The 17,742-nt window shown below is 45.9% G+C and overlaps 1 protein-coding gene across 10 annotated transcripts in view; it reads right to left on the bottom strand.

Annotated features, from left to right (window-relative positions):
• Positions 1-15,464, bottom strand: part of TDRD12 (tudor domain containing 12) — a 66,407-nt gene extending 50,943 nt beyond the window's left edge. For 8 of the 10 annotated variants that reach the window (XR_003524077.2, XM_027617819.2, XM_027617822.2 and 5 more), the window contains exons 1-4: positions 15,332-15,464; positions 5,988-6,146; positions 3,962-4,098; positions 2,097-2,216 (exon numbers count right to left, since the gene is read on the bottom strand). Coding sequence is in view for 9 of the 10 variants with exons in the window: in XM_027617819.2 (XP_027473620.1) it covers positions 2,097-2,216; positions 3,962-4,098; positions 5,988-6,146; positions 15,332-15,355 (440 nt within the window). In the remaining variant the exon portion in view is untranslated. Of the gene's footprint in view, positions 1-2,096; positions 2,217-3,573; positions 3,716-3,961; positions 4,099-5,987; positions 6,147-7,126; positions 7,239-15,331 lie in introns of those variants that run through there. The other 2 variants (XM_027617821.2, XM_027617823.2) reach the window with 2 other exon arrangements.
• Between the last annotated feature and the right edge of the window lie 2,278 nt (positions 15,465-17,742).

The raw sequence follows: 17,742 nt of genomic DNA, 5'->3' as shown, positions 1-17,742 counted from the left end.
AGAGAAACCAGGATTTTGAAGCAAGGAAGAGAAATAACTAAGAAAGGGTAGAGTACTATGTTTTATGTTTCTCTGCTGGTTTGATTTCCCAAATCAAGGATGGTTTGATGCCACCGTCATCCTCCAAGGGCTGCTTTAAGGATCAAATAAGGTAATATACATAAAGCACTTAGTCCCACGCCTAGGCAAAGGTATTATTTTATTTTACTAAAAAAGATATTTAGCACATTACTTCAAGAAAATCACAAAGGGTTCCCAAAAGGAAGTAAAAAAAAATTAAGACAGCAGTTCTAAATTCCTTGCTACACACACAAAAATTACCAAGTTTAAAAAAAATGAAATACAGATTTCTAATATGAAAATGGCCCAAGAGAAAAATCAGTCTAGGCTATTCACGGGTAAACCACTCGTTCAGTCCGTGTGTCTGTCTCTCTCTCGCACACACACAAATAACCACATGAAGAGACACCCAACTTTACAAGTTAGAAAAATACAAATTGAAACAAAATACCATGTTCACACAGCAAACAAGCAAAAATGAAAAGGCTTAATGATAGTCAACGTTGTGTGGAAAAGCAACACTCTGTGTGCCCCAGTGAAGCGAGTACACATCGCCAGTCCTTCTGGAGGGCCGTTCGACAAAATCTATACACACTGTAACACACATACCGAGACATTCTACATGAACTGCCCACACAAAGGGATGTGTGTCTGCGCGGAGGGTGTGCCGATGACTGGGGAAGGTGGTCACACAGAGGGGGCGAGGATGAGGGGGACTCTGGGGGAGAGCTGGGTGTGGACAGACTGGCAGCAGAGTCAGCCCTGGGGGGGTGAGTGGCTGGCTGCTCTGGAAGAGGGGCAGGGAAGAGGCAGGGGTTGCTGCTGTGTGGGGGACCCACTTTCCCAGAGTCTCTGAGGCGGCCGTGGCGTGGGGGGGGGCCACAGGGACGAGCAGACTCAGCATCCATTACTGACGCTTCTGAGGCCGGCCACAGGACGGCGGGCTGGCCATCTCCAGGGAACGACAGGTGCTGGGGGGGGCGCAGGGAGTGGGAATGGAAGGTCTCCGTAGATCCCGCGAAAGCATCCACAAGAGGGGCGCCTTCCAAGTTCAGGGAACAAAATGCACCACCACCACGACAGGCAAGTTGAGCCAGAACTGTGCTGTGCCCACAGTGTTTCTTCCCATAACACCACAGTCCTCGGGCTGGGGGTACCAGGAGGGAGGAAGGGGAGGGCTGCCCCAGGACCTCAGGTAGCCCTCAGTCCAGACAGTGGGGAGCACAGCCATACCCCTGCCACAGCAGTGCCCCGTGTGGGGACCCTGGTGAGTCCTGCACAAACACTGGCAGTGTGGCCCAGGCTAGGAAAACGGGGCAAAGACAGGGGCGGGGGTGATACGTGCATATGAGTATGCACGTCCACATCTCCACACCGTGTTTTACTTGGATTTATCCGTATTCTTACGGGAATGTGCAGTGCACAGTGGCCTGCAAACAATCTAGCTGGCTCTCAAGAGATGGACAGTCACATACAGCAAGTAGCCAGTTACATTCACCCCAGAAAAGTCCAACAGTGGAAGGTCGTACATGTACCTGCGAAGAGCTTCAGCACACTCCTGGCTTAAATCTACAAATAAGGCAGTAGGTTCTAATTTTCATGAAAGGCTCCACACAAACGAACATGTATAAAGTACTGACTGAGGTCTGCAAGTTCAGAGCCTGAACAGGTCCCAGAGGCTGTGGGGGGGGGGGGGGCACGGTTTAGGGACCAGAAAAAAATGCAATGGACTTTTTTTTTTTAATGCTCCATGACCCTGTATTTCATCCTTTCTCTTTACAGTTTATTACTTTTTGCAAATTAAAAGAAGTTGCAGAGCGCAGAGCTCAGCACCCCCCCTCAACTGCAGCGTCTGGAAGGGGGGCTGGCCCCGGGAGCTCCGCTCAGGGCCAGGTGCGACACACACCGACTCAGATGTGTCCTGAAGAAGAGAGGCCACTTAGTGCTTCTCAAGGGGAACAGACTCCACATAAACCTCCTACACTCGATTTCAGACTTTTACTCACGCTTCAGCGTCCATCGCCAGCGGTACTTACACAATCTCAGCGCTGTCTTCACAGAAGTCAATATGTAACGTAACAGGCTTCGTGCAGTACAGCCTGAATTTTTTCGCTCGGTAGGGAAGCTGCATAAAAGTTTCTACTGCAACTCGGATGCTTCACAGTGAAACAGAAACAGTTCCATTACAAAGAAAACTTATATACAACAGATTTCTTTAAAGTATGCCCCCAAAATTGACATACCTAAAACACACCCAAACCAATTCTTTCTGTTTCTAATACAGCCACCAGCAGCAGGGAGAGTGGGCCGACCTCTGCCCAAGTGCAGAGGAGGGAGAAGAATCTTACTCTTCTTATGTATAAAAGCATAAAATATATGAGTGCATGCATGGATATTCAGAGTATCTTTGGCATTAAAACTTCATGGTGTGGGGGCGGGGAGTATTAGAAAATTCACGTCTAACAAGGCTCCTCAGACTAAGAAACATTAGGAAATGAACAATCCTGTGAAGTCAGTTCTACTTAAGATTTTTGAATTTCTAATTTTAATACTCAACCCGAATTACAGTTTCAGTAAATGAGCAGATGTTTGTGATTTTGAGCAGATGTTTTTATAGTTAGTATTTATCAATTCTGCACAAAAAGAGGGGCTGAGATTTGATAAATCTGTTGCTCAGCACTTTTATTTCCATTCTTCAGGCCAACGAGAGACCGCCTGTGCATACCATTCCTGGACAGGAGTTCTGGATGCCCTGTATGGGCAGCCTCACCACCTCGTCTCCACAGTTCAGAAAAAGGTGCCCCTCAAAGCCTCCCTGCACAATATTTAATCACGGGCTTCTCTTGCCCAAAACTCCAAATACTAAAAATCTTTCCAAACAATTAAATATAACATTTACTTTGATAACAATTCTGGTTATAAAGGTGCTGAATCACAGGCTAGAAAGGCATCTACTTTTTTTTTTTTTTTTGAAGATTTTATTTATTTGACAGAAAGAGACACAGCGAGAGAGGGAACACAAGCAGGCGGAGTGGGAGAGAAAGAAGCAGGCTTCCCCCCTTCCCCCCCAGCAGGGAGCCCGATGCGGGGCTCGATCCCCGGACCCTGGAACCATGACCCGAGCCGAAGGCAGACACTTAACGACTGAGCCACCCAGGCACCCCAGGCATCTACTTTTTTTCTTAAGTATCTACGAATTTCCAATGTCTGAGAAGACCTTCTGCCATGAAATGCTTTACTCTTATCGCAAGAATACTCTTATGGAAGAAGAGTCCTCACGTTAATTATTAAACTGATATCCTCTTACTCTGGGACAGGAAACTGAAAAATTACCACAAACACAAAGGCTGACGTGTTGCTAGTGTTTTCTAATGAGCAGTTAATGGGTGGTCCTGGAGCCAATGAGGGCTGCTTCCGAACCGTCTCCCCACCTTAAGTCACTGTGGGTCCCACCCTCACTCTGCTAAGGAAAAAGACCCAGAGTACGTGAACAGGTGCTCTGCTCCCGGCTACCTGAGGCTGTCCCAGCACACACCCGTCCTGTGGGGACCAGATGACCTTCTGCTTCCAGGTAGAGTCTTTCCTGCAGCCCAGCCTCTGGAAGGACCCATCACAGGAACACGCTGAGAGTGGCAGGCCGGGTGAGCAACTGCCCCTTGGAAGGAAGGTGGAAGGAGGGCCCAGCTGCCCCGGGTCCTCACTGGGACCACCAGCCCCTACAATAACTGCGTATAGAACTGGAATCTGCAAGTCGTCCCCACGGGAAGCTAAGAACATTCTGTACTTAGTTCTCTGTTCTAGTTCTCTGACCTCTATCCTCTCACTGTGAAAACGGACCCTCTCCTTTAGAACCGATATCCGTCTTCCTAAAGAGCACGAGGTGAAATAAATACATACGTACTTTTTAGATTTCACTGGGATGTACTTGGCAAAATCCACAAGGAAACATTCTGCCAGGTAATGGTCTGCCGAAGACACAATGGACTTAATAACAGCCCTGCACCAGCACTTCAGTTCCTGACAATACACCACACAGACCTATAAAATAAAAACCTCGGCATTAAAACCCCCAGTCACAGGAGAGAACGAAAAGGCACCCCCAAACCATCTCAGCCCACATGCCACCTGCCGGAAGAGGAAAGGCGGGGGAGAAGGCTGAGGCTGCCCACGCTGACCCCTGCTGGGTGGTAAACTGAGCACAGGGCACCGGTCCTACTTCAGGCTTTTCTTACTCCAGTCATGCTGACTCCTTCACTAAGGACAGGCTTTTGAAAGTAAAATAAGGAAAATGCAGCCCCATCTTAAGGAAACTGCCCGGCAGGAGTGACAGCTGCCTGGTGTCCCGACAGTCCCACGGGACTGCGACCCAGACCGGCAAACCACATACCGACCGCAGGCCCCGAGGGGAGAGCACCACGCCTGACGGGGAAGGGGTGAGCCGAAGGGAGACGACCACGCTCAGGAACTGAAGCTGGACGCCACGGAGCAGCCACTTGGCAAGGGACGGGCTCTTGGGAGCCTCCCATAACTCCAAAGTCAAATAACTGGAGAGAAATCTTGCCAAAAGATGGAGGGTATTTCTGTTTAACGCTGAAGTCAAAGCAACTTGTAGGAATGGTGTAAACAGGTAATCGTTCATGAGGCCACACTGGTTTTGAACTGGTGGCTTACAGGGCTTCCACCAAGCCAACGTAGGGCAATTTAAGCACCAAGAACAATGATTACAGCTGATGGACTATATTAAAAGCCATGAGTTCAATACAGTGCTTTAAAAATGAAAAGGAGGAGAGAAAAACAGCAGAGACCTCTGGACGCCTGTGTACACAGCTGGGCACGAACGCTGGTAGGGGAAAGAATCAAGCAACGCGTCTACCTTTCCAGCATGAACTGCAGGATATAAGGGTAGCCTAATCATCTTAATAGAGGAAGGAAAGTTCCCTGCAGATGAATTCCAGCTCAAGAACACAGAAGGAATGTGAAAGCGACCATTCTGGAAGCTTAAACAGAAGGGCTGCTTTGGGCCGTGCTGGTCATGGGAAGGTGCCTCCCCTGCAGGAAAAGCTGACGGGCACCACCTTGAGGGAGGACTCAGGTGTCACCCTCTGAATCTGCTGGGCTTTGCCAACAGTGATATTACCTCCCAATCCAATGCAAGGTGAAGCTCAGAGTCCAATCACTCTGAGGGGGTAAAAAGGTGACCTTAAATCTAATCAAAGCTTTAACTACCAGTCCACATAAAATAGAGGGGACAGAAAGTTCAGCACCACCACAAGGAGGCACTCAGGCTCTCCAAAATGTGGAATATTTTAAAGGGACAGCTGAATGGGTCTCCTGTCTTCAACAAGTCAATGGTATGGAAAAAAATAATAAATGTTATTAATGAAGGTTTTTTTTGAAAGGGGGAAGGAAGTCAAGTTATTTCTAATGTTTCTCATAGTTTATAAACCTTTCCCAGTAGAAAAATTCAAACTCTTCTGAAAAGTGACTGACCTGCAGAGAGAATCAGACAATGGGCCCGGGAGCCAAGGTGGCAATAAAGGAAGAAGGGGCCGTGATGTGAGGCAAGGAAAATAAACAAACAGGAGTTGGCCAAAGTCACGGGCAGCAAAAGGGACGCCCCCTGCCCCCTCGGCTGAGGCCCCCACACCTGTGACAGATCTAGAATACATCTAGAATAGCCCTTGGTTCCCATCCCCAGGAAGATGGCCTGATGCCTGAATTTGAACGACATTCCATCTGCTGCTGCCCCACATGAATCTTCTACCACCTTTGCTTTCCAAAACCAGCCCAAATCTCGTGCAGCCAAAAGAACCTAACACAAAGCAATTATGTGCAATTAAAATACTCTAAAAGCTTTTATTGCCAAAATGCGTACATTTTAAGTAGTATTTCCAGACACAGTGCTTAGAGCACACTTAGATACATACCTGCCCTTCTTCCAACATTAACGGTTTTATTTCTATATCTTGACGCATGCTATTATAGAAGTCATTCATGGCACTATTTAGTTTTTGGTAATCAACTTCATGATCTAAAAACGGACTACATCCTTTTATAATAACCCAGAAGCATCCTGGATCTTCAATCTGTAAAAATTTTTTAAAAACAAAACAATGCATGGTTTAAAAAGCAGAATCATAAAATAATAAACCTTAGAGGCATGATACCTGTTACTAATATAAGTGATCTAACAAATTCTAGAGGAGTACCTGTCTTAAAAAAAAATCAGACCAAAGGTAAAAGATAAAAGTCTGTCAATGTAGATCAAATCATCACATTTTACACCTTAAACTTATACGATGTTAGATACCAATTATATCTCAATTAAGCTGGATAAAAGATAAAAGATGCAAAGATAGGGTGCCTGGGTGGCTCAGTCGTTAAGCGGCTGCCTTTGGCTCAGGTCATGATCCCGGGGTCCTGGGATGGAGCCCCGCATCGGGCTCCCTGATCGGCGGGGAGCCTGCTTCTCCCTCTCCCACTCCCCCTGCTTGTTGTGTTCCTGCTCTCGCTGTCTCTGTCAAATAAATAAATAAATAAATAAAATCTTAAAAAAAAAAGATGCAAAGATAAAACTCTAAAACATGTTAAAAATTTTAAAAAATATAACCAATAACATCAGTAATTTTTAATTATGTGCTGTGACTCAAAAAGCAGACAGAGATCAATGCCCTCCATCTCCTCTATTTTAATCTTTATTTTTTTTAAAAGATTTTCTTTATTAATTTGAGATAGTGTGAGAGAGAGAGAGCACAAGCAGGGGGAGGGGCAGAGGGAGTGGGAGAAGCAGACTCCCCACCGAGCAGGGAGCCCAATGCGGGACTCGATCCCAGGACCCCGGGATCATGACCTGAGCCGAAGGCAGACACTCAACGACCGAGCCACCCAGGCGCCCCATCTCCTGTATTTTAAAAATATGCATAATAAAATACAAAAGCAAAGTCCCATGTTTGCAATATGCTATGTCTTTTGTAAAAAAGAGAAGGAAATATGAATATATGTATATTCTGTTCATATTTAAAAAAAAGAAATGGCAGATAAACCAAAACAAGTATTAAGTTATTACCTATAGAAAGCCAGAAATAGAAGGGAGAGGGATGAAAGTCAGACTCCTCTGAATGTATCTTGATATAGATCAGTGTCATTAGAGAGATTAGATGTAACCTAAAAAGTTAAATTTGAGTTAAAAATATCAGTAGGAACTCCTAACTCTGCCTACTGAAAAGGCCTAAAAGCAATGACATCCCAAGACTTCGGATCCGAGGTACCAGGTGGCAGGGGAACGGGTGTTCACATTAGTACTCTATTTTTCTAAATATTTGAATATTTTTAAAATAAATAGTTGGGAGGGAAAAGAAAGAACAATGGGCCATTCTGGTTCCAGATCATGGCAGAGTTGTTTACATGGACTAATCCACCTGCAAGTAACAATGATCAGCCCAGGAAAAAATACAAAATAACAAATATGAAGGCAGTGAAGAGAAGAGAAACCGCAGGGACCGGATGCTTTGCAAGGAGGATGGGTCTTGGGTGAGATCCACGTTTCCGTACAGCTTTTCCAGCCCAGGACGACTGGCTGCAACTCAGGCAGAAAGCCGCAATGTTTGTGGCCTCAGGAACCAGAAAAGGGACGCTGAGGGGAGAAATTGTGAAAGAGCCGCCATGGGGAGAGCCAGGTCCTTGGCTAGCCTGCACAGCGCAGTGAGGGCCCGGCCGTCCAGAGGAAAGCAACCACGAGAAGGCGGACAGAAACACCGGTTTTAGCTGCTGCTCGACAGAATGGCAAACTCGTGGCATGTCACCTCCCCAAACCTCTGCACCAAGAGGCCCCGTCCCAAGGATGGCCCTCGCCCCTCTCAAATGCCTGCCTGGGGAAGCTCAAGGCTGCCAGGGAAACCCACCGTCTACGGACAGAGACCCTTGACCACCCTTTCTGTGAGCATTTCCTCAAAAGGGCTGACAGGCGCCAATCCTCTCCGTCCCTTTGAGATGTGTCTGTTTCTCCCGCTGCTCAGGAGTATGTCTCGAGGGCCTGAAAGCCGAGACTGCCACCTGGAACCTCCTTCCTCAGCCGGCAGGCACCGACCAGTCCTTAGTGGCCCTCATATACCTGGAGCCCCTCCCCTCCTCTTCCTTGGTCTTTCCTCAAAATGCTCGGCCCCCTCTGCCCTTCCGCAGCTCCTGCCCCTACTCCTGGGCAGCTAATGCTCTAGCGAATGTCTGCCTTTGTTTGTCCTTGGCACCCATCACTGGGAAACAGTCAGCAGTGGGAGTCTGGCCAAATTCACTAGGCTCAGTAGGCACCACAGGCTCTCCAGGGAAACCCCTGACGTGCCACGCCTGCGAACTCCAGACCTCACTCCTGGACAAACACAATGTGCTCTAGCAAAAGCAAACAGGGGCTTGAAGAGGATAAACCAAGCCTCCCAGACGGTGCATGCAGCGAGTGACTGAAGCGTAGGTCAACACTCTTTACCGCAGCTGCAATATCCCGTGTAGCAGTTACTAGCCGTGCAGAGATGAAAATCTGATGTGTGGCCAAGGACAAAAGCAGTCAGTAGAAGTGACCCAAGACCGCCCAGAAGTTGACATGAACAGGCAAGGATGTCAAAGCAGCTGTGAGAAATATGCTGAACAACTTAAGGACAAGATGGTTGTAGTGAGTTTGTGTGTTTACTAAGGAGGAGAGTCTCACTTAAGAAATGGAAACTCTAAAAAAAAAAAAAAACTGGAAAAGCTAATTCCTGAACTAAAAAGTAAAACGTACAAAAAAAAAAAATGTTACTAGTGGCGTGCTTACTACTCCTATTCAACATCGTACTGGAGGCCCTAGTCAGTATAACAAAGTAAGAAGAAGGTTGTCAGCAAGACTGGAAATGAAGAAAGAAAATTGTCTCTATTTACAAACAGTATCTCCATAGAAAATCCTAAGGAACCTACAAAAAAATATATTAGAACTAGTAAGTGGCTCTAATAAGGTTCCAGGGTACAAAGGCATATAGTACATTCAATTGTACGTCTATAGTCCAGCAATGAAAACTGGAAATTTAAATTAAAAAAACAGCACTATTTTCAACAGTGCCAAAAAACAGGATTACTCAGGAATGAACCTAACAAAATACATGCAAAATGTGTGTGTTGAAAGGTACACAAACTGATCAAATAGATCAAGGAAGGCCTTTAATGCCAGTATACTGTGTTCCTGGATTAAGATGTTGATTTTTCCCACAATGATCTATAAATATAACTCAGTTCCAGTAGGAACTGAGAAATCAATGAACTATGAAATTCTTATTGGAAAGGCAAAGGAACTAGAATGGCCCAAATAATTCTGGAAAAGAACAACACAGTTGGAAGACTCATACCACCTGATTTCGAGACTTACTAAAAAGCTACAGTAATTAGAATTGTGCTACTGGAGAAAGCACAGACAAAAACCAATAGAACAGAAACAGACCCACACATATGTGGTCAATTGAGTCTCAATAAAGGCACAAAAGCAATTGGGTGGAGAAAGGGTAGTTTTTAACAAATGATACTAGAACAATTAGTTATCTGTATGCACAAAAGTTAACTTTGATCCATCCTTCATTCCAGATACAAAAATTCACTCCAATGGGTCCTATATCTAAATGTAAAATATAAAACTATAAAATTTCTAAAAATACATGGGGGAAATCTTTGTGACTGTGGGTTAGGCAAAGATTTTAGATATAACACCAAAAGTATAATTTGTACAAGCAAAAATTGATAAACTGGACTTAATCCAAATTAAGAACTTCTGCTCATTGAAAGACATTAAGAGAAAGAAAAGTCATAAACTGGGAGAAAATATTTGCAATCACATCCAACAAAGAACTTCATCCACAATATATAAAGTGTAAAAACTCAGTAACAGAATAACCAACTAGAGAAATGGACAGATCCAAACAAACATTTGACCAAAAGAGTGGAAGGATGGCAAACAAGCACACAGAAAGATAATTAACATACATTCATCATTAGAAAATGCATATTAAAACCACAAGATACTACTACACACTAAACTAAACATTACCAGAATGGCTGAAATCTAAAAAAACTGACCACATCACGTGCTGGTGAGGATGCAGAGCAACTCGACTTTTTTTTTTTAAGATTTTATTTTTAAGTAATTTCTACACCCAACATAGGGCTCAAATTCACAATCCCAAGGTCAAGAACCCCGATTATAGGCGCCCTGCAGCTAGAACTCTTACACATTGCTGATGGGAACCCATAATGGTATCCTCACTGTGGAAGATCTTCTCATGAAGTTAGACAGATAATCCAAGCCTATTTATCCATGAAATGGAACTTGTGTTCACACAAAAACCTGTCTGCAAAGGTTACAGCAGCTTTATTTATAATCTCCCCAAACTGGAAACAACTCAAAGGGCCTCCAGCTGGTGACAGTACAAACAAATCTGCATATTCATACAATGGACAATGACTCAGCAGTAAAAAGGAAGACATCGTGATTCACGCAACAACCCCAGGCGGGCAGGTCTCAAATGCATACACTAAGTCAGGGAAGCCAGATGCAGAGACTCCGTGCGCACATTTCCATTTCCATTTTTACGACATCCTGGAAAAGGCAAAGCTAACAGGGAAGATAAAGATCAGTGGTTGCAGGGGATTTGGAGAGGGGCAAAGAAAGGACTACAAAGGAGTATAAGGTAATGGAGGGGTGACAGACTGCTCTCTACTCTGATTGTGGTGGTTATAGGACTGTATGCATTTTTCAAAATGGCACAGAATTCTACATGAAAAATGATCAGTTTACCATATATAAATCATACCTCAATTTAAAAAATAGTTTATGGGTTAAAAAAAAGAGGGGCGCCTGGGTGGCTCAGACACTTAAGCGTTTGACTCTTGGTTTTGGCTCAGGTCATGATCACAGGGTTGTGAGATCGAGCCCCGCTCTGGGCTCTGCGCTCAGCGGGGAGTCTGCTCAATATTCTCTACTTCTTCCCCTTCCCCCACTTGCATTCGCGGGCACACACACACACTAAATAAAATCTTAAAAAAAGATGTGAAGCAAACATGGCAAAATGTTAAAAGGTTTGACAAAGTGGTGTATGTCCAGGTGTTTATGATTATATTTTTTATACTTCTTTGTATGTCCAGAATATTTCCTAATAAAAAGATTTTAAATTATTTTTAATCACAGGAATGATTTTAAAACCTTCTTGTCCTCTGATGTGATATTGCCCATGCAATATTTTTACTAAAAATGCCTACCTGAACATAATCATGAAGAAACAGACAAATCCAAAATGAGTGATACTTTGCAAAGCAACTGCCCTTGTTCTTCAAAATTTCAATGACATCAAAGACACAAAAAAAGCCTGGGAACTGACCTAAATTAAAGGAGACTAAGAGGCCATGACAACTAAATGCAATGTACAATTTTTGATTGGATCCTGGAGCAGAGAAAACAAGTTTTAGAAGACATTATTGGGACAAATGGAAAAATTTGAACAGAGACTATGTATTATGGTACTGGATCAATGTTAAATTTCTCAAGTAGGATAATTACATCCCGATGATGTAAGAGAAAGTCCTGGTTCTTAGGAAATACATGTGTAAGGAGTTAGAGTTCTCAACTCATTCTCAAATGGTTCAGCAAAAAAGCAAATAATTTTATAAATACTATTTATAAAGAAATATGCAGGTCAACAAAATGTTAACTAGGGTGTAGAGAATATGGTTATTCTCAATATGGTTTTTGTAATTTGTTTTTATATTTGAAAGACTTCAGAACATAAAGTTGGAAAGACGCTTAAAAATTTTTTTAAGGCAGGAGCGCCTGGGTGGCTCAGTCGTTAAGCGTCTGCCTTTGGCTCAGCTCATGATCCCAGGGTCCTGGGATCGAGCCCCGCATCGGGCTCCCTGCTCGGCCAGGAGCCTGCTTCTCCCTCTGCCTGCTCCCCCTACTTGTGTTCCTTCTCTGGCTGTCTCTCTCTGTGTCAAATAAATAAAATCTTAAAAAAAAATTTTTTTTTAAGGCATCATAGATTCTTTGAAGTTGCCAGAATATTTCTTTTTTTTTAAATTACCTCTAAAACCTGTAAACTGTAGGCGAGATTCAGTTAAAAAATAAATAAATAAATAAACAAATAAAACCCTGTAAACTGTAGGCGAGATTCAGTTTTACCAGCTAGAACGTGTGCTTTACTGGGAGGGGGTGGGTGCACTCGGATAGGAAGCACCCCACTTCTGACACTGTATGCTTCCAGCCAAGGCTATAAAGCAATACTGCCCACATTGTAATCACCCTCACACATTTTCCCCCTACATTGTCTGTTGTATTTCCATTAGAAAAAATATCATCTATATAAAATTTTGGTCCGGGGCGCCTGGGTGGCTCAGTCGTTAGGCGCCTGCCTTCGGCTCATGTCATGATCCCAGGGTCCTGGGATCGAGCCCCGCATCGGGCTCCCTGCTCGGCGGGGAGCCTGCTTCTCCCTCTCCAGCTCCTGCTCCCCCTGCTTGTGTTCCCTCTCTCATTGTCTGTCAAATAAATAAAATCTTAAAAAAATAATAATAAAATTTTGGTCCACTTTCTTCTCCTTTACCCCTACCATTCAAACCTGAATACTTAAATTTTATTCAAATAAAAGCAGAATCATTTATCCGGCAAGATAACAATATTTCGCATCATTACTAGGATTTAATTGAATTAGGTGTGCTTTTTATTATTTCTCAGGAATGATTAACCCATCTTTTCTTTGTTATTTCCTACATTGTTATTCCCCTTTACTTTTTTACTTCCCTGAGCAATAATGTCATGAGTGTCTCATTTTCCACATTCGGTAGTATGAGTGTGTCCAAGTCTGATCTTTAATTTCTGTTCAATTCCCCTTCGTGTATGTTGGTATTTCCATAATAACTCCAGATATTTTAGTCAAACTTAAACTCCCCAACATCGATTGTAAAAATTAAGATGTTCATTTTAAAACGCTGTGACAATTCCAAACGAAACAGGAAGACCTGGCCCACTCAGAGTCATGCTGACGTGAGAGGTCCTCGGACCTTCATTCTCAACACGGCCTCCTCTGGGCAGGAAAACCACTCTTGAAATACTGTTTGTGGATTCCATGGACAGTACTGAAATTGTGTGTGTGAGCCAGAGGAACAGCTGCTTTACCCCATTAGTGACATCACAGCCTGCAGCTTTCAGAACATCACCTGTGTCTGCCACCCCTCCCTGGCACAAGCTGTCCACTTGAAGGCTCCACGCCTCGCTGTCCAGAAACGTCAACAGTCCTGCTAGAACACAGCTTGACTCTAAGACCAATGGCCCTGGGGCTTTTCCGGTGCCCATCACCTTTCTTATCAAAGATGCTATGGCTAATCTTTCTCTCCTATAGCCCTTCTCGGGGAACAAGCCCATAGAGGCCAGTCCCACTGTGTCTCACTGCACTCTGCCCGACTCATCCCTGACGTAATAGCATGTTCCCTGGGGTACTTTTTTAATACATTATTTTTAATCGATACCTTTTTCTTCATTAGACTCATCTTAACAGGCTTGTAATGCTAGTTCTGTTTTTATTTCTAAAATCTATTACAACAAATATTAACTATTAAAATTTAAAAATAATTTTAATAGTAATTTTAATTGTAGTAAAATACACAAAAACTTACTATTTTAACCATATTCAGTGGCATTAACCACATCCATCACCACCATCCATTTCCAAAACTCCTTTCAGCTTGCAAAACTGAAACTCTACACCCTTTAAACAATAATCCCCCACTCCCCCTTCCCTTCAGCCCCTGAGCAAACACCCTTCTACTTTCTGTCTCTATGAATCTAAGTACTCTAGGACCCTCACAGAAGTAAATCATACAATACTTGTCCTTTTGTATCCGGCTTATTTCACTTAACAAGTGATGGTTCATCCATGTTACAGCATATATCAGAATTTTCTTTGCTTCTAAAGCTGAGTAATATTCCATTATATGTACAGACCACAGTTTGCTTCACCACTCATCTACTGATGGGCACTTGGGGGAAAAAATTATCCATGTAAAAGCTAAATTAACCTGGAGCTCTACAACTGGTAACCTGCACCACACTTAGGGAACCACTCCTATACTGTATAGAAAATTTGCTGAGGGTGAACAGTTAAGAACCAGAAGTGTGGACAGACCAAAGCTGACAGGGTGAAGAAAAGGATCCCAGACGGGGGTTGCTTCCCAAGTCTGAGGCAGTGAGAATCCAACTCCTCCTGCCAAAATTCTGCCCCGGTGGATTTGCACGTGGCAGAATCCGCAACCCTAGAAGAGCCCTGTCTTTCTAAAGGAGAAATGGGAGATGCCTATTTAGGACTGTGATGGAGAGGGGCTTGCCAGCTGGATCTGAAAAGCCTAAAAGTCTTGGAGCAAATCCTCTAAGAATCAGCTGCTTCAAACGACCGTGAATCTCTGCTCATATAAATTACGTAAGCCTAAAAGAGGAGCGGAAAAATTGATGGTTTTTTAAAACCCCATCATTTGGTACGTTCCTCTCCTCTGCCTACAGAAGCATGATTAAAAAAAAAAAAAATGATTTGTATTTCCTTTTCCCAGAGACCGAAACCCACCCCCTTTGCTCTGGTTTGTAAACTCCTCCCTCTAACTAACCTCGCGAACACGCCATGCCTTCAATCTCCTGCATCTTACCTGAGACACGGAACTGCAGCTGCCGGCGGCCCCACCTGCCTTCACGCCGCTCCGAGGACTGAGGATCCGAGCCCCGGGGCGCACACGTGGGGAGGGGGCCGCCAGAGTCCCAGGGCGCGAGCGAGCAGGGTTTCCCGCGTGAAGCCGGGACGGGCGTGTGTGGAGGGGTGGTTGCCACGAGGGGCCCCTTAGTGGGGACCCACCGGAGAGGACCGCTGTCAGGCGAGGGGACCAGGTGAGGGTCCCCATGTCCAAGGACCGGGGGGCCCAGGGGCCTCTCCGCCAGCACCTCCCCGGACGGGTGGGCGTGGGAGAAGGGGTTACGGTTACAACCTGCCCCCTAAGGTTGCAGAGTTAGTAAATTCATGATGAGTTTCGGACAAACAACTGGTTAACTTTTCACTGTGTCCCAAATAATACATGGGCACACCTGAACTGAAATCTCGTGTTGTGGATCTGCAATCGGGGATCCGGGATCCCATCTGGCAACCCACCCATGGGTCCGAAGCCCCGCGGGACGTGACCAGCCGGGGCGGACCCTGCGCGGGGAGAGGGCGGCCAGGGCTGGGCGCTCGCTCACCTTCAGCACCAGCACCTCGAGCATCTTCCCCGAGCGTCGCTCGCCGCCGGAGGACAAACGTGAGGAGACAAGCGCCGTCGCGGCCGCGTCCCTTCCCGGGTCTTCCCGTCGCCAATCACTACTCGGAAGGCACTCTGCTGGCAAAGCCCGTGGCAGGGCCAGGCTCCGCCCTCCGTGGGGGTCCCCGGCGCGCCCAGCTCCGACCCCGGGCCCCGCAGGCCCGCCCGCTGCGCACCACCCGCGACCCTCCGCGCCCTCCCAAGAGGACGCCGCCAGGGGCGCGCTCGGCGCTCGGCCCCCGCGCCCGATCCCGACCGCGCAATCCTCGAGGCTTCCAGAAAGCCCGCACTGCGCCAACGGCCGGGACAACTGCCGGCCGCCCTCCGCAGAGCGCCGGGTGCGGCGGGGCGGGGCGGGGGCGCCGGGAGGAGACACGCAGGGGTCGCACAGCGGGCAGCGCCCGGCATCACGTGGTTCGCCCCCCACCCCGACGTCTTACGCGTCCCGAATCAGTTCGCGGTTGACTGGCAGGAGGTCTCGCCGAACCCGCCTCCACCTGGTGGCCTTAGGGGTGAGGAAGAGGCACGGCCGGTCACTAATAGGAGGGTGGGGAGTGGGCTCCTGGCAACATCCCCTCCCCCCGCTGCTTCGGGTCCCAGATTTCCTCCCATCTGGCCCTCAGCCGGCAGGGCTCCCCCAGACTGTCACTGGCCGTTCTGGTCACCAAACTGCAGCTTCCTGGGCCGGGCTCTTCCCCTCACGTGTATTTGTTGTTGTTGAGGCACTGAAGAGTTCTCTAAATTTTGAACACCTGGACGCCTCAGTTTTTCTCACCTAAAAAATGAGACTCACAATTAGATGGGGTCACACTCTGAAATAAAGGACACCCAAGACGCACTCAGGGAGGGTCAGCTTTCATTACTCCAACACTTCAATAAGCCAACAAACAAGAAGAAAAATGATTATTCCTTAAAAATCAAAAGGAACCTCTGGGCGCCTGGGTGGCTCAGTTGGTTAAGCGACTGCCTTCGGCTCAGGTCATGATCCTGGAGTCCCGGGATCGAGTCCCGCGTTGGACTCCCTGTTCAGTGGAAAGTCTGCTTCTCCCTCTGACCCTAACGCCTCTCGTGCACTCTCTCTCACTCTCTCTCTCAAAAAAAAAAAAAATCAAAGGAACCACAGCTAAAATAAATGATAAAAATGCCGGGCCTATGTGGTTTTAAAGGTGAATTCTTCAATATCTTGATTGTGAAAAAACAGAATTTTAAGCCCAAATCAAAAGGCATTAATTTGGGGCGCCTGGGTGGCTCAGTCGGTTAAGCCACTGCCTTCGGCTCAGGTCATGATCCTGGAGTCCCAGGATCGAGTCCCGCATCGAGTCCTGCATCGGGCTCCCTGCTCGGCAGGGAGTCTGCCTCTCCCTCTGACCCTCCCCTCTCTCATATGCTCTCTCTCTCTCTTTCATTCTCTCTCAAATAAATAAATAAAATCTTTAAAAAAAAAGGCATTAATTTGCTAGTAAGGGGAACCAACAAGATGGCAAAAAAATTGCACCAGTTTTAAGAGATCATGGCAATTGTGGGGTTCTGAGAAACAATGCTCACAAAAGCGTCCAGATTTAAAAGTTTGTTAGGTTTCACAAGGTCAAGCAACATCATCTGCTTAAAGTCTCAGGCAGGAGAATTGGAGAGGAGAGGTGTGTGGACCTCCAGTCAGGAGGAAAACACAGCTGCTGAGTACATGAAGTTCACCTGTTGCCTAATAGAACTAACCAGGCTTCACCTCCAGTGGAGGCACCTGGCAGGACCAACAAATCTGAAAGCTCCAGACCTTGTCAGAAAGAGGTGTGAAAGGACCAGATCTTTTATATATATATGTGTATATATATACATATATATATACACATATATATTTATTTATTATAAATATATTTTTATATATTACATATATAAACATATATAAATTTCTATATATTTTATTTATTTCACAGAGCAGGAGAGAGTGAGAGAAAGCACAAGCAGGGGGAGCAGCAGAGGGGCAGGGAGAAGCAGGCTCCACACTAAGCAGGGAGCCCAATCCCGGGCTGGAGCCCAGGACCCCAGGATCATGACTTGAGCTGAAGGCAGACACCTAGCCCACTGATCCGCCCAAGGGCCCCAGGATCAGATCTTATTTAAACAGGAGGTCCCAGGAACAGTTCCCAAGCCCCAAAGAAAATGCAGATGTCTCCCAGTTCTTAGTGTGCGGTCAACATTTCTTTTTCTTTTGACTAGAACCCATGTTACAATATGATGTTTTCCAAACTTTTTCACAACACAGCTCACAGAAAATGGAAGTATTTCTCCATCGCGCTTCCTAGGCCCCTTGAGGCTGAAGGGAATCAGTATCTGTACCTGTAACCTGTCTCCCCC

Source organism: Zalophus californianus, chromosome 17, assembly GCF_009762305.2.
Source record: "Zalophus californianus isolate mZalCal1 chromosome 17, mZalCal1.pri.v2, whole genome shotgun sequence".
Taxonomy (NCBI): Eukaryota; Metazoa; Chordata; class Mammalia; order Carnivora; family Otariidae; genus Zalophus; species Zalophus californianus.
Note: the sequence above shows the minus strand (reverse complement) of the source record. Positions and strands in the feature narration are given on the sequence as shown.